Source organism: Macaca nemestrina, chromosome 5 (genome assembly GCF_043159975.1).
Source record: "Macaca nemestrina isolate mMacNem1 chromosome 5, mMacNem.hap1, whole genome shotgun sequence".
NCBI classification, from domain to species: Eukaryota; Metazoa; Chordata; class Mammalia; order Primates; family Cercopithecidae; genus Macaca; species Macaca nemestrina.
The window spans coordinates 42,887,310-42,905,296 of record NC_092129.1 but is presented as its reverse complement, the minus strand read 5'-3'; the positions used below and the strand labels follow the sequence as shown (position 1 = coordinate 42,905,296).

Below are 17,987 nucleotides of genomic sequence, written 5' to 3'. Positions count from 1 at the left end.
TTTGGAGAGTGAAAGAGACCGGAGAGGCGGCGGCTGATGTCCACGCCCGAGCCAAGACTCTCAAATCCCACATCAATTTCCCGAGGCGACTCTCGCAATCGCGCGAAGGGCACCCATGACCGACGCTCCGCGAAAGCCCCACGCGCGGAGGCGCGGGTTCAGCCCCGGCCGCGCGGCCCTCCCTCCGCGGCAAGCAGGTACCGGGCGCTTACCCAGGGCCCAGGTGCAGCTCTCCTTGATGGCTTTGTACTTGCTCCCGGACGCCTCCTTCTGCAGCTTCCTCAGGATCTCTTCCATCTTGACCTTCCAGGCGCCGGGCCGCCGCCCACAGGGAGAGAAGCGCGGGCGAGCCGGGCCGTGGACGCCGCCGCTGCCTGGCCCTGGGCGCCTAGGCGGCCGCCGCGCGCGCCCCCATGCCGCCCCGGCACGGCTGCTGATGAATCACGCCCGCTCCATGCCGCGGGCCACGTCAGCCCCGCGCCCCGCCCGCCGCCCCGCCCGCCTGGGTCAGGTGCGCTCCGCTCAGCGGCGGCTGCGGGCTGGGACTGGAGAGCGAGGCTGGAGGCCGCTGACCTGACCGCCGAGGCAGGCCCCGCGGGCGCAGTGCTTCGCGGAAAGGTGGGGACGGATGTCCGGAGCTGGCGCGCCAGCCGCCGGGAGGGAGCGCCTGCTCGGCAGCGGGCGGCGGGAAGCAGGCGGGGAGGGGCCTCCCCGCGGTCCTCGCACCCCCTGCGCCGACGGTGGCCGCGGGCGGAGTCGGAGCAGCCCAGCCCTGACACCCGGACCCCCAGCGTGGTGCAGGCGCCGCGCCCGCTGCATCCCGTCGTCTGCTAACCAGAAAATTCTTGCGTTCAGTCACGAACAGCTTTTTTGGGCCACTCCCTGTGCAGCGTTGCATACACTGTGCCCCTGCCTGCAGAGAACCTCCAGTCAAGCTTTCAACACGCGGCGGGGCAGTGGGCTGAGGTGGGGCTGGGGTAGAACTTGATACGCCCCAGGAAACCAGGCCCAAAGAGGCTGAGTTACTTCCCAGACCAAGAATGGGTCCCCAAACACGTCCTGAATCCAAAGCCGCTTCCAAAAACCTCTCTCCCCTCCTCTTCCCGTCCTCTCCTGTGCTGAATTGCTGCCCTCTGAAAAATGGTGTGCACAAGGGCAGCCACAGCAGAGGGCCGCTCATTGGGATGAAAACGGGGAGCCCCAGGAGGCTCACGCGGGCGGTGGGGAAGGCAATGTGACAGGGCAGCCCGTGTTTCCTTTTTCTTTGAAAATGTTCTGTGGTGGAAGTGAGGATGATGGACTGCAGAGAGGCACACTGGCAGCTGGGAGAACAAAGGTTCTGCAGGAATCTAGAAACCAAGTAGGCCAAGGGTGGGTAGGAGGGGAATAAAGGAAAGTATGTCAAGAGATATTGAAGGGTGGAAGCAATAGGATTTAATGACAGAATAGGGGAGAGACGGCGTAGATGGGATGGCTTCCAGGTTTCTTGTTTAGGAAATTGGGAGGATGGTGGCCCTATTCTCTAAGTTAAAGAAGAGGAGATAAAAAGGGTTTGGATTAGGGGGGATATATGAGTTCAGTTTTGAATACGTTCAGATTGAAATGATAATGAGATACTTGTAGGTGTTTTTTGTTTTTGTTTGTTTGTTTGTTTGGACAGGAACTCAGGATAGGGCTCTGGGAGGGATGCCAGTATTTGAAGGGTGGTAAATATAGGGAGTTGTTGATGCCTCGAGTTTGACAGAGGTTGCACAAGAGAGGGAGTGAGGACCCCCCTAATTCTCAAATGATGGGTACAGGAGCAAGGGCCCAGGGAGGAGGCTGAGAGGAGCAGTCCGAAATCCGAGGTGTGGGGGGTCAGCCAGGGGAGGGAGTGCCATCGGAGGGTGTCCAGCACATGTGGATGTTAGACTTCTCCTTCGGCACTCTTGGTACTGAGGAGGCAAAACCTACAAAGTCCAGCCCCAAGGATCTTTCTACCACTACCCTCATGCCCAACGAAGCCATCATTTACAGAAAGGTTAAAAAAAAAAAAAAAAAAAAAAAGTCAAAACACTGCAGCCGATAGCATACTTGGGTTAAAGAAAATTGTTAACTATTTGGAAAAATACATAGATCACAACTTTATATCATGTAGCAAAATAAATTACAAATGTATTAAAGAATTTAAGAATTAAATGATGAAAAGTTTAGAAGAAAGTATAACTGAATATACTTATCTTAATACATTAAGGTTATTTCTAACAAACTAAGGCAGAAACTGAAGGAAAAAAGGTCAATAGATTTGACTATCTGAATACTGAAGACCTTTATGTCAAAAGTTCCATACAAAATTAAAAAGCAAATGACACTCTGAGGGGTGGATTGAAGGAAGAAAAGATGATAACTCTAACTCTTAATTATATGTGGATTTATATTTTTTAGTCTATTTTACAGTATTTACTATTTTATAATTAAAAACAATTTTGCTTAAGCTGCAAACTAGGAAAATATTTATAATAATGTCAGATATATAAAGTTTGAATAGCTTTGTTTAAAAAAAAAAAGCTTTAACAAAGAATTAACAGATGCTCCTTCTTTTTTAAAAAAGCCGATAAATATAGAGTCAGTGTACAGAGGAGGGAATACATATAACCCCACAAACTTGTGAAAAATGTTCTAGTGCCTAATAAAGAGCACAAACTTTTAAATAAGATGCTATTTCCTATTAATCAAATTGACTAAGAGATTTTTTAAATGTTATTGAAGGAGCTGAGCAACAAGGTCCTCTCCTGTCTTGGGTGCTGGTCAGAGTGTAACTTGATACTACATTCCTGGAGGGAGGGAGCCTGGATGTGTATGTAGCATAGGTATAGCTTTGACTAACAATTCCACTTTTGGGAATTCATCCTAAGGAAGTGATTATGGAAATGGATAAGGATCTTTCTACAAGGATTTCAGTGTGTCTTTCAGTTCTAAAAAAAGAGAAAACTAAATATGCAACAAGGATATAGATAAATAACCCATGATATATTCATAAAGCATCATATTATATAGTCTTTAAGAATAATGTGGGGGACTAGGCATGTTGGCTTATGCCTGTAATCCCAGCACTTTTGGAGGCTGAGGCAGACAGATTGGTTGAGCTAAGGAGTTCAAGAGGAGCCTGGGCAACATGGCAAGACCTCATCTCTACTAAAAGAAAAAAAAAATTGTTTCTAATTTAAAAAGAATAGGAGAGAAATATTGAATAATATAAAAAGTGGTGTCGGGGACAGTGGCTCACACCTGTAATTCCAGCACTTTGAGATGCCAAGGCAGGTGGATCGCCTGAGGTCAGGAGTTCAAGACCAGCCTGACCAACATGTGAAAACCCCCGCCTACAGTAGAAATACAAAAATTAGCTGGATGTGGTGGCACATGCCTGTAATCCCAGCTACTCGAGAGGCTGAGGCGCAAGAAGCGCTTGAACAGTGAGGCGGAGGTTGCAGTGAGCTGAGATCGTGCCACTGCACTCCAGCCTGGGTGACAGAGCAAGACGTTATTTCAAAAAAAAAAAAAAAGAAAAGAAAAAAGAAAAAAATAGATGGCTTTTACTATATACTTAAGTAAGCAAATTGTAAAATGCCATGTACTTCTGTATACTACATGATTCCAATTTTATTATTTAAATATTTGATATAGACATATATAAGTTCAAAAATGCATACATATATACATACATATCTATGAAAAATACACACAAATTATTAAGTGATTATCTTTGATGGGCTTATGGGTGAGTTTATTTTTCATTAAATATTTTTACTTTTATAATCAGAAGTGTTATTTTTTTTAAAAGTGGCACAAAAATGAAATAAAAGTAGTATCCAGGCAACTAGGTCAACATCCAGAGAAAGGACAAAGATAAACACAGAAAATGGTATAATGGACATGAGAGAGTTAGGATGCCGTGGAAGCCAGACCCGGGAGAAATGATGACTGCAGCCTGGTTGCAGTGGATTAAGAGCCAGTGAAATCACACGGATCAACAACCCAGTTGATGGCTATGAAGGAAAGTAAACACTTTTCTACTGTCTTTCTATAACTCACAGTAGAAAATATGCTTTGCATTGTCATCTAGTATACACATACATGTATAGATATGTTAAAAAACTGAAACAACAGTTTTAGGTATAAAACAGTACTTACTGTTAACTATAATAGTTACTATTAAGTATGATTTCATTCATTGCAGCAGGCATACTTGCCTGTTCCTAAATTCATTCTAGGTTGCGGGCATGAGGACAATGCTACCTGTACAACCACAGTGGTTTGTACTGTGATGCCTATTTCTTCCCAACGTTTTTAATTTTCTTGCTAAAAATTCTGGCTCACACAAATAAGTTGCTGTGAATGCTATTAATAACAACAGTGAACTCTGTTTAGCAATGGAAAGTCTTCTTTAATCTTTTATTTTATTATTTATTTATTTATTTTATTTATTTTATTTATTTATTTTTTTTTTTTTTGAGACGGAGTCTCACTCTGTTGCCCAGGCTGGAGTGCAGTGGCCGGATCTCAGCTCACTGCAAGCTCCACCCCCGGGTTCACGCCATTCTCCTGCCTCAGCCTCCCGAGTAGCTGGGACTACAGGCGCCCGCCACCTCGCCCGGCTAGTTTTTTTTTTTTTTTTTTGTATTTTTTAGTAGAGACGGGGTTTCACTGTGTTAGCCAGGATGGTCTCGATCTCCTGACCTCGTGATCCGCCTGTCTCGGCCTCCCAAAGTGCTGGGATTACAGGCTTGAGCCACCACGCCCGGCCGTCTTCTTTAATCTTAATCTAAAATGGTTATAAACTTATAATCATTCTTCAATGTATTAAAATAAAATATTAGTGATTAACTTTCTTCTTTGAGTATCAGCTTTAATATGGATTCAGGATTTTGGAAAGCAGATCTTTTATCAATTTTTTCCTCAATATTTCAAATTTCTCTTTTTGAAATGATTAAAGTTTATAAGAGACTTGTAATATAATTAATAGCATTTTTCTATTCAAAATGTCTTCATTAATTTTCTCTTTATGTGTTACAAAATTGTTGACACATAGTAACCACAGTGATTACTTAAAATTTGTTAGTGTTGTATATATTAAACATCTTTAAATATATTGTTACTTTTTCCCTGTTGATCCAAATTCAGTTAGTTTAAAATGTCAAAAAAATGAGTTCTATATGCACATTCTTTTGGTGAAATATCATTTTCAAAATGCCAAATGAGATTGCTTTTCAAATAGAAAAATATGAATCCCATTCCTGAGTTCATATAATTTAATTAGTACTTTCCTTGTAACAATCAGTAACTTCAGTACGATGCAACATATACGTGTTATTTGATGGAAAGGCTAAGTTGTTTTAACAAAGACCCAACAATGCAGTGGTTTACAAAGCATAGACATTTACTTCTCTCTTAAATTAAACCCTGAGTCAGTAGTCTAGGTTGGTGCAGCAGGTCCCAGGAGATCATTAAGTGACCATGTACCTTAAATGTTACTGTTTCCTCATCCCGCGGGGGGGTTGTTCTCATTTGTGTGTCTCAGAGATATGTCCCAGGCACATTGTGTTCTAGCCCATAGGAAGAGGAAAAGAGAGCAGAGGAGTCCATGCCTCAGAGGCAGAAGTTACACAAATCTCATATATTGCATTGGTGAAGACAGAGTTGCAGAGATATACCTGAGTAATCACAGCTCTGTTCCTATGGCATAGGGAGGGGAATCATTAGTCTCATCCACAGATCCCATTTCTGAACAAAACATATCAAAAAGTGAAGGTTCCCTTAATAAAATTAAACAACTATCACTATTTTTGTTTTCAAGTCCAAGAGATTCAGTACAATTGTTAGGATATAAAATCTTTGTAATGTATAGAACATAGATTTTAAATAATGTACAGAGTAGCTTCTAACAATATTTTAAATTATCTTTCTATGTTTCCTGGTCATATTTACTTCTGAATCACTCACAATTCCATTACAATTTTCCAGTTGAATTTATGTTTCTCAAGTAGTCTTGTGTTAGGTTAAATGGAAACAACACAATAAATCCTTTATAAAAGTCCTATTTTCATACATATTTGGCATAAACTGAAAGTCTAAGTAATGTGAAATATTAGTGTTCTCATTAAGTGGAATTAAACAACCTGTGTCTGCCTGTATGTGCCTAATAAGTATAAATTCTATTCTGTATATTCTTTAGAACTATAATATGTTATGACCTAGAAGTATAATTAAATTTATCTGCTGATTTATCAAGAATCATATTCACTATAACCATGTATGCTGAGAATAACTTTTTTAGAAGCTGTTTAATTTTTTTCCTTTTGCTGCATATATGTAACTAATTATGATAGTAATGCTTTTTCATGAAAACCAATGTGAAATAATGTTGACAAATTTACATATTTTTTTCTTTCTTTGAAAATATTTGAAGGCCTTATGAACAAATTTGGCTTACTATATTTCAAATGATTTTTTTTGGAAGATCTTAAGCTTTTATTTACAAGAATGTCATTACAAAGAGTACATTCTCAGTGAGTTTTGAGTAATTGACAAGCTACACTTTATCATTATTAAAATGATTTGCACTTCTTTGGCTTATAGTTCAAATAATAGAATTTATTAATTTAAAAAGACATTTTTCTTAATGTTGTCACTATATACATGTCCAAATCTGGCAGTTCTGCCAGAACATGCCTCTGCGTTTTCCACAAGATTGTTTTTATTTCTTCTAATAATAAAATAAACTGTGTTAAGGATAGTTGGTATAACTTTGATTAAAATGTACAGTTATCACAAAGTTGAAAAATGCCTAACAATTATGCCTAATTCAAAAAGCACATTGAAAGGTTCTAGCTCAGCCAAACCTTGGTGGAAAGTCTTGCTGCCTTTGCCAAGACTAGATGAAGTTCTTCTAAACCTCACTTTATAATTAGCTATAAATTACATTGACATAAAATGAAACTATAAAACATGAACTCTCCTGATACAATTATGATCAATTCCAGAAAATCAGCTGAGACACCAATGAGCAGAAGAGTGACTGGCTGGCCATTCCCAGCCAATGCATATATTCATTACCTCCCATTCTCCAGCTGTCACTCAACACAGTTGTTTGCAGGATTTGTGGCAATGTGGACCGCTCTTGCTAGGAATATACGTGTTGCATTCTGATATCGTAGGCTCCATACTAATTCATTTCTTAATATATTTTTATCAAACAGACTCATTAATTTCACAACCCACTCATAGGAAGAAGCATGAAATTTGAAAAACACCAGACCAGAGGAAAATTTGTGATTAAACAGCCTAATGGTAGGGAGTATATTTATACAATGAAAAGAAAAAAAGACATAAAAACAGGGTTGAAAAAAGGCAGAAGGATGCCAGCCTAATGGGGGAAACAAGTATGCTAAGATGGGAAAGATGGTACCTAGAGTATAGACAGAGTCATTGCCCAGTTAGGGGATGAAGGCCAATTTACAGATCTGAATGGGGGGTGAAGATAGAAAGCTGATTTTTTTATATTGTTTAGTTGTTGATGTAGAGACAGGAATTTGTGGGAGCTACACCTGGTGACTTCTGGTTTCCTCATGAAACAAGAAGACATATGCTGAATGTAAGAGGAGAAATGAATAGATGGAGGACCCAAAATTCGACAATAAGAAAGAGAGCTGACTAAGGATGTGTAGAAGGCTTCATGAAGTGTGGAGGACCCAAGTAGTTCCCTCTTTGTGAATGCTTGGGAAGCAGTCCCAATCCCACAGAATTTTCATATCTGACAATATCTACTGAATTTGCCATTGCTTCAGATCTTGACCACCTAGGTTCATGATGCTAAATCTATACTTCCAGCTCAAATCTTTGTTATGCTTGTTTTACCTGATACTTAAATCATCGATCTTTTCACTTACTCTAATGCTTGATTCACAGAATACAGTAGTAAAGAAACTTGTTTACAATATAGAATTATACCCAAATATGCAGCAGTATAATCAGAAAGTAAAATAAGCATATTTTTGGATTACATTCCATTTTGAATTAAATTTAGATGAGTGAAAAGTATTCAATTTGAATATAGTTTATAAAATTATTTATGATCTTCAGCATTTAAAAAAAGGTATTTAATACTTTTAAGTAACTTCTATAAAATATTGTATACCTTTCTTCAAGGAAAAAATTTAAATACCCACAAAAAGGGGTAACATTAAAAATTATTCACTTTACTTACAATTAAAATGATCTCTTTACTTACAAAATTAAATGATTAAAAATGATCTATTTACTTACAAAATAATTTCCCATTTTAGTAATAATTAATATGCCCTTAAATATGAGACAATTGGACTTTTGCTTCTGGCTGTGATACAGCTTGTATCAGAACCACTTACTGTTGAAAGCAGTTATAAATCTGGATTAAAAAATTAAGAGAAGCTGTTTGAAGGCATCTAAACAACCAGGACAGCCAGGACTTGAAGGAACAAGATCTTAGAGAGAAGGAGAATGTACAGAAGTGAGCCTGATGTTATTTGCTTCTTTCTTTGAAGCATTCGCTAGTTCGCCTCATAGTGCACAGAAGTCAAGCTAAATATGGTGTTCTAGAGATACCTGGGAATACAAAAATTGGAGTAAGAGAATTTGAATTGAGGAACCAAGGTGATGGGGAAAAGGAAATCATAACAGTAGTAAGGCTATATAAAATTATACATAACATTATAAACGACAACCTCACAATGCCTGCCACCTGCTTGTTAATAAAATTTAAATGTTTTGATAGCCATATCTGTATATGTAGACATATATGTATTTGTACATATGGTAACTTTTATATAAATGATGTAAATGCTCTTATACATTCTGCTTCCTTTCGCTGTATGGTTTGTCACCGAAAATTTTTCCTTTTTAATGGCTGCTTATTATTCCATTGTATGACTCTAGCAAACCATTTAATCCATCTATATTGTTGGATTCCAGCTTTTACTATTATAAACAACACTTCAGTGAACATTGCTGTGGTTATTGTATTACCTACCTATTAGAATATATTCCTAGAGTAAACTCCTAGAAGGGGGAAGTGCTGAGTCAAAAAGGATATACAGTATGAGGCCAGCATTACCGAAACCAGACAAGGACAAAACAAAAAGAGAAAACTACAGGCCAATATCCTTGATGAACACAGGTGCAAAAACCCTTCATGTAATACTAGCAAACCAAATCCAACAGCACATCAAAAAGATTATACATCATGATCAAGTGGGATTTATCCCAGTGATGCAAGGATGGTTCAACATATGCAAATCATTGTGTGATACACCACATTAACAGAATGAAGAACAAAATCCATATGATCACTTCAATAGATGCAGAAAAAACATTTGATAAAATTCAACATTCCTTCATGATAAAAACTCTCAACAAATTAGGTATAGAAGAAACACACCTCAATACAATAAGGGTCATAAATTACAAACCCACAGCTAACATCACATTTAATGGGGGAAAACTTGAAAGCTTTTCCTTTAAGAACTGGAACAAGACAAGGATGCCCATTTTCACCACTTTTATTCAACACAGTACTAGAAATCCTAGGTAGAGCAAGTAGGCCAGAAAAAGGAAGAAATGGCATCCATTGAAAAAGACGTCAGATTATCCCTATTTGCAGATAACATGATTTTACATATAAAAATACCTAAAGACTTCACAAAAAAACTTTCAGAACTGATAAATGAATTCAACAAATTTGCAGGATACAAAACAAACATACAATAATCAATAGCACTTCTGTATACTAATAATAAACTAGCCAAAAAAGAAATCAAGAAAGCAACTCCCTTTACAATAGCTGCCAAAAATATTAAAATACCTAGGAATAAATTTAACCAAGGAGGCATAAGATCTTTACAATAAAATCTATAAAACACTGATTAAAGAAACTGATGAAGACACAAACAAATGGAAAGACACAAACAAATGTTCATAGATTGGAAGAATGAATATTGTCAAAGTGACCATATTACCCACCCAGAACAAGCTACAGATTTAAAGCAATCTCTATCAAAATACAAATGATATTCTTTGAAGAAATAGAAGAAAATTCTGAAATTTGTATGGAACCACGAAAGACTCACAATAGCCAAAACAATGCTGACCAAAAAGAACAAAGCTGGAGGCATCATGCTACCTGATTCAAAACGTATTATAAAGCTATAGTAACCAAAACAGCATGGCACTGGTATAAAAATACACACATAGACCAATGGAACAAAATAGAGAACCCAGAAATAAATCCAGATATTTATAGCCAACTGATTTTTGACAAAGGTGCCAAGAACACACACCAGGAAAGCACATCCTCTTTAATGAATGGTGCTGGGAAAACAGAATATCCATATGAAGAAGAATGAAACTAGGTCCTGCTTCTTCACTTGATCTTAGCCAAAAGGCTGAGAAGCAATTAGATCCCTATTTCTCACCACATACATAAATCAACTCAAAATGGATTAAAGACTTAAATGTAAAACTCAAAACTGTAAAACTATTAGAAGATAACATAGAGAAAACACTTGATTTGGGCAAAGATTTTATGGATAAGACTTCAAAAGCATAGTCAAGAAATGCAAAAATATACAAATGGGATTATATCAAACTGTAAACCTTCTGCATGGCAAAGGAAACAACTAACAGTGAAGAGACAACCTGCAGAATGGGAGAAGATATTTGCAAACTATTCATCTGACAAGAGATATTCAGAATATATGAGAAACTCAACAGCAGAAAAAGATCTGATTTAAAAAATGGGCAAACAAACTGAATAGACATTTTTCAAAAGAAGACACACAATGGCCACCAAGTCTGTAAAAAAAATAAAAGCCCAATATTAGTGATCATTAGGGAAATATGATATAATATTGCCCTAGTTAGAATAGCTATTATCAAAAAGACAAAAGATGCTTGTGAGGACACAGAGAAATGGAAACTCATCTACTGTTGGTGGTATTGTAAATTAGTACAGCCATCATGGAAAACAGCATAGAGGTTCCTCAGAAAACTAAAATTAGAACTACCATATGATCCAGCATTCCCAATACTGGATATTTATCGAAAGGAAAGGATTATCACAGCACTATTGTAGCTAAGATACGGAATCAATGTAAGTGTTCATCAATGGATGAATGAATAAAGAAAATGTGATATATGTACAAAACAAAATATGATTCACCCATAAACAAGAATGAAATCCTATCATTCTTGGCAGCACAAATGAGACTAGAGGACATTATGTTAAGTGAAATAAGTTAGGCACAGAAAGATAAACACGGCATGTTCTCACACATATGTGGGAGCTAAAAAAGTTGAGCTCATAGGAGTATAGAGTAGAATGTGATACTAGAGAAGGGGGGCAGGGGGATAGGGAATGTGTGGTTAAGGGTTACAAAATTACAGCTAGATAGAAGGAATAAGTTCCAGCGTTCTATAGCACTGTGGGGTGACTGACTATAGTTAGCAGTCATTTATTTTATATTTTCACATAGCTAGAAGAGAGGATTTTAAATGTTCCCAACACAAAGAAATGATAAATGTTTGAGGTAATGAATATGCAAGTTACCATGATTTTGATCATTACACATTGCATATGTGTATCAAAATATCACTCTGTACCCCATAAATATGTATAATTATTACATGTCAGTTAGAAAATTTTAAGAGAATTCTAAGTGATAAAAAGGATTGTGCTATAGTTTGACATTTTTTTCTTCCATAGTAGTACACAGAATAATGATACATCTTATGATCAATGCTATGTTGGGTTTGTTGAAGTATCAATTATTAAAAATTGAATATAGAAAGACTGCTTACATTCTTAAAGCTTATTTTGTTTTGTTTTTGATAGAATAAACTCTCATGAAATAAGAAAAAATGTTTACATGGTTAAAGGGTTTGGCAACATATTGTCAGACTCTACTCAAGGAACATCAATGTTTGCGTCTACCAACAGAGCACAGAGAGCCTGTATTCTGTCTTCAGCATCACGATGTACTGAAGATCCTTTTCCCCTTGGCCAATTTATTTGTTGAAAAATATATATTTAATTTTTGTTTTAGTTCATAACTAAACCTAAAAGGTGAAGTTGAACATCTTATTTTTATTGTTTATTCTCTGACTTTTGTGTATGTCCTTGGCCCATTAAAAAATCAGGTAACTCTTTTATCAGTTTATAAGAACTATATGTATATTATGGATAGTAACTCTTGTCATATAAATGTTGCAATTTTTTGTCATTTTTTAAAAACTTTGTTATGACTGTCTACATAGAAATGTTCAATTCTGTGTGTGTGTGTCTCAATTTTGTGGCAGAATGCTCTTTATTAAATTGCTTTTTATTATTACTAGCAGTAATCCTCTAGAAAACCATAAAAGAACATTAACTTCTTCACAGACTTGAAAATAAAGGAAGAGCTGGAAGACTGTGATCTACTTAGCAGTAACTTCAGCAGAAGAAAACATGGATATGGCTATAGATGATAACATTGAAAACAGAAGTACATAAACCTGTGAAAGAAGAGGGAGGGAATAACTGAGAATATGACTTGGAAAAGTCACCTCTGAGGTTTTATACTGGCAAGAAATTCTCATTCTTTAGAATGCTCCATACTTCATCCCCATTCATTCCCCAGGTCTTCCCTTCTTGAAGGCTCCACAGTAGGCCATAGGAACTTCCATAAATAATTTGGAACAGGGAGAATCTCCAGTTCTGATATTATGTACACAGTAAAGGGAGATGTATTCTTAGAGTTCCAATTTGAAATGAAGAATAAATTCTCCTATAGGAACATTATTCATGGAGATTAGGTTGCTTACATAGACTCTTACTGTGCATAAAGACAAGTATACCGGCAATTACAAGTTGCTTTCCATTCTCCGGCATTTGAACGTCCTTCTAATTTTGGAGAAATTCCTAGAAAAGTTCAAGAAAGAGCCCTATATCATACTATGGCATAGGTTTTGTTTTTCTTTTTCTTCTTCTCCTTCTCCTTCTCCTCCTCCTTCTTCTTTTGGCAGTTAGAAAGTCCTGTGACTCAAACTTGGCCAAGCAAATGTGCCCATTTGGGACTCTGATTCTGTACCAAATGCCAAAAGAAAAAAAAAGGAGACAGAGACATAAGTCCCAGATAAGAATGCTCCCAGAATAGAAGAATCACCACTTCTATTCGGCAGTGTATTGGCTAAAATTCTTAGACAGCACAATGAAACAAGAAAAAGGTACAAGAATTAGGAAAGGAATAAATGAATCAGTCATTTACAAACGATATAATTTCAACATGGAAAAATCAAAATAATCTACCGATAAATGGAATCTACAGGTAAATTACCAGATTCCGTGAGTTCAAGATTTCTAGACATAATATCAACATAAAAAGAAAAGTGCATTTCTATTCAACAGTAGAAAATGTTTTAATAGTATGAAATAATATAAACCATCCAGGAATAAATGTAAGAAAAATGTGTAGGTCCTTGGTACAGAATTACTGAAGTTTTTATTAAAGAACTTTAAGGAGGCCCAAGTATATGGAGAGACACATACAGCTCAATAGAGAAACAGGTAAAAGACATGAACAGTTATCTCATAGAAGAGCAAATGTGTATGGCTTATAAACATAGGAAAATACCCAAACTTGGTAGTAATCACGGAAACCTAACTTAAGACTATACTGAGCTACTCTGTTGCACCCACTAGCTTGACAAAAATAATAAAGTTGGGTTCTACCTGATGTTGACGGAGGTGTGGGAAAGTGAAAAAAAAGTCGTCACTGCTGGTGGGTATATAATTATTACAGTTATTTTGGAAGATAATTTGCTGTCACCTAGTAAAGTTAAATATTCACATTCCTTATTACTTAGAAATTCTACTTTCGGCCGGGTGCAGTGGCTCACGCCTGTAATGCCAGCACTTTGGGAGGCCGAGGCGGGTGGATCACAAGGTCAGGAGTTTGAGACCAGCCTGGCCAACGTGGTAAAACCCCATCTCTACTAAAAATACAAATTAGCTGAGCATGGTGGTGCACACCTGTAGTCCCAGCTACTCGGGAGGCTGAGGCAGGAGAATCACTTGAACCCAGGAGGTGGAGGTTGCACTGAGCTGACATCACACCATTGCCCTCCAGCCTGGCAATAGAGCGAGACTCCATCTCAAAAAGGAAAAAAAGAAAGAAAGAAATTCTGCTTTCACTATAGACCTCAATGAATTATTTAATATGTACACCAGGAGGTGTGTGTATATAATTAGCAGCATTGTTGACTGGGGGAAAAAAATTCTTACTTCTTTAACAGTAGACAGGATAAAGTAGTTCTGGTATATTAATACCATAAAGCAGTGGACGTGAACAAACGATAGCTATTTCACACCAACATTGAAAATATATAGTGAGCAGAAAGCATGTTACAAAGGAATACATATAGTGTGATTTTATTTATATAAAGCACAAAAACAGGCAAAAGTAACAATGCTAGATCTCGTATAGGGACACAAATCTATGATAAAACAATAAAGAAAAGCAAATCCAGGGATTGGCCACAGTGACTCATGACCGTGATCTCAGCACTTTGGGAGGTTGAGGTGGGAGGATCACTTGAGCCCAGGAGTTCAAGACCAACTGGGGCAACATAGGGAGACCCCATTGCTACTGGGAAAAAAAAAATTAGCCATACATGGCAGCAGGTACCTGTGGTCCCAGTTACTTGGAAGGCTGAGGTGGGAGGATCGCTTGAGCCCAAGAGGCAGTCGAGGCTGCTGTGAGCCGTGATCACACCATTGAACTCCAGCCTGGGTGACAAGAACAAGACCTTGTCACACATACACACACACACACACAAAATAGAGCAAATCCAGAAAACTTAGTTACCCATGAGATGAGGGCAATGAGGGGAAAATAATGAGAAGAATACTAAAGGACTTCAAAAGAATAGCTTAGCAGTAGCTACAGAAGTGCTCACTTATTATGCTTTAAACTGTACCTAAATGTTAAATCCCCTCGTTATTTATTTTTATTTTATTTTATTTTTTGAGACAGGGTCTTACTCTATTGCCCAGGCTGGAGTGCAGTGGCTCAATCTCAGCTTACTGCAACCTTCACCTCCTTGGTTCAAGTGATTCTCCTGCCTCAGCAAGTAGCTGGGATTACAGACGTGTGCCACCCAGTCCAGCTAATATATATTTTTTTTTTTTTGAGACAGAATCTCGCGCTGTCACCCAGACTGGAGTGCAATGGCACGATCTCAGCTCACTGCAACCTCTGCCTCGCAGGTTCAAGCAAATCTCCTGTCCCAGCCTCCCGAGTAGCTGGGACTACAGGGGCCTGCCATGACGCCTGGCTAATTTTTGTAGTTTTAGTAGAGACGGGGTTTCACCATGTTGCCCAGGCTGGTCTCAAACTCCTAAGCTCAAGCAATCAACCTGCCTTGGCCTCCCAAAGTGCTGGGATTACAGGTGTGAGCCATTGTACCTGGCCAAATCCCTCCTTTATATGTACAATTTTTTGTTGTTGTTGCCACAACTTAGTAAACTGAAGAAGAAGGGGACAGTTTGGAACTCATTCTCTTGGTGTTATGGCAGCAGCACCCAACATCTGGTGGCAATAGTGGTGATGGGGCCAGGTGTGAGCTGGGTGTGAGGCTGCCTGGTTAACTCACCAGCACACCTGGAGATGTAACCTGGTCTGTGTTTCCATTGCTTGATCTTCTTTGGATTTGGCCTGTTTTCTAAGCCTAGTTCTTACATTAAAATTCTGCAAACTCCCAAACGGCCTTCCAAAAAATTGTCTTTTCTGCTTCAGTTTATCAGAGATGGTTGCTGCTGTTTACAATCAAGAAAAAATATAATTGCAATGGAGGGAAGTAAACAGTACTTACAGAAGCATACAGGAGGGGCACCTAGCCCAGACTTGTGACTTGGGAGGCTCCCCATAAGTAGCAACATACAAGCCCTGACCTGAATGAAGAGTGGAAGAGAGCTCAGTGTTGGAAGAAGAGCATGAGGATTCCAGGCTCCCCAGTGCCTCCCCTGCCACGTGGTTCTAGTTACACCAGGTCCCAGCCCTTCCTCTGCATTAAATACCTCTTTTCTTTAAATACCTAAGACAAGCCCTCCATTTTATTTTATCTCTTAGCAGCATTTGCTATAATGGACCACTCTTTCCTTGAAACCATGCTCCTTTATTAGATTCTACAAAGCCACATTTGCTTTGTTTTCTTTTTATTTGTCCGGTACTTTATTAGGCTTCATTTCTGGCTCTCTCTATTTGCTCAAACACGAAAGATTAGATTAGTCTCACCAGTCAGTCCTAGCCCTCTTTTTTGCCTTTCTCACAGTCTCTCTCTTTCTCTTTCCCTCTCTCTGCCCTCTTCTTCTCTGTCTCCCCATCACTGCCCCAACACCCCATAAGTGATCAAATCCACTCTCAGAGCCTTTGAGGCTATCACTATGCTGATCATGCTCCAGGTCAGGTATCTCTTCCAGGTGCAAGTAGTTTCAAAGCCAAGAAGGAAGGAACCATGTCTATTTTGCTACATATGCAATACCTAACATGGTGCCTGGTACACAGTGGTTGCTCAATTAAGATATTCATGAATGACTGAGTGAACAATTATACTTACATTACTCCAGGTGTCTAGAAACATCTATTTATATTCTTATTAGATCTTCTGTCTTATATTAAACCTTAAGTTTCCATTTGCTATGAAAAAAAGCTGTTTCTAACTTTTGGAAGCAGTTATACTTTTAGATAAAGAATTGTGTTTTGTTGGCAAATTCCAGTAGACCCATGGACCCAATAATTTATTCCTATTAGATGTTCTCTCTTATATTTTAACCTTTACTTTCCATTTACTATGGAAAAAAATAAGCTATTTCTAATCTTTTTGAAGTAGGTATACTTTTAGACGAATTGCATGCAGTTTTGACAGTAAATTCCGATAGACCCACAGATTCAATATTTAGTGGTTGGAAGAAACGTGATTTTCTCTTGGAACTAAGTAGTGGATTCAAGAACCATACAGAACCGGACTTCACCTCTCTCAATCTCAAATGGCTCTGACCAGTGGCTGGGTATAAAAGTCAGAGGGAGGTGGGAAAGAGAACTGGAATCAACACACATACCTGACCTGTAGGAACTTGGGTGAAACTGAAACAAGTAATGTCTACTCCTCTGATTAAAACTCTGATGTGTGGGGCTTAGACTCTAGGGTCCCTGCACATGGTGTAATAACCTGTGCACTCTAAATGGCGGGCTGAGCTCCTCTGGCTATGGGGTAGGATGGGTGCTGAAAGTCAAGAACTCTAATCCTGGGCCTGCTTTTCGGAGAAGAAACTTTTGGTCATAAGAGTAGAAGGAAATGAAAATTTCCTCTTGGTCAGTAAAGCTATCTGGGCATCTTCTCAACTGCTCTGATCCACTTTTGTCACACACAGAAATTTATTCTGCAAAAATGTTCTGTCTTAACCAACACTAAAGACATTTTTAAAGAACTTCAGGATGAGGAAGACTGAGTTTCTCCTCCTGTGATCAGTTATTTTTTTTTTTTTATTTGGGGAGGACAAATAAGTGTATTGTTTTATAAGTACAGACCATGTCCCTTAGAAGCTTAAGAGTTTAATGCCCAAACAAAATAGAAGTGATTGGACAAACCATGTGTATTTTCCATCTTCACGCTGCTGATAAAGACACACCTGAGACTGGGAAATTTATAAAGAAAAAGAGGTTTAATGGACTCACAGTTCCACATGGCTGGAGAAGCCTCACCATCATGGTGGAAGGTGAAAGGCACATCTTACATGGCGGCAGGCAAGAGACAATGAGAGCCAAGCAAAAGGGGAAACCCCTTATAAAACCATCAGGTCTCATGAGACTTATTCACCACCATGAGAACAGTATGGGGGAAACTGCCCCCATGATTCAGTTATCTTCCACCAGGTCCCTCCC

At 38.6% G+C, this 17,987-nt stretch overlaps 1 protein-coding gene across 1 annotated transcript in view; it reads right to left on the bottom strand.

Moving 5' to 3' along the window:
* The window catches only part of LOC105465707 (ARFGEF family member 3), a 183,210-nt gene extending 182,787 nt beyond the window's left edge, over positions 1–423 (bottom strand). Inside the window, exon 1 of the mRNA XM_011714278.3 lies at positions 213–423. Within this exon, the coding sequence (XP_011712580.2) occupies positions 213–297 (85 nt within the window). The 5' untranslated portion in view covers positions 298–423. The remainder of the gene's footprint in view (positions 1–212) is intronic.
* Between the last annotated feature and the right edge of the window lie 17,564 nt (positions 424–17,987).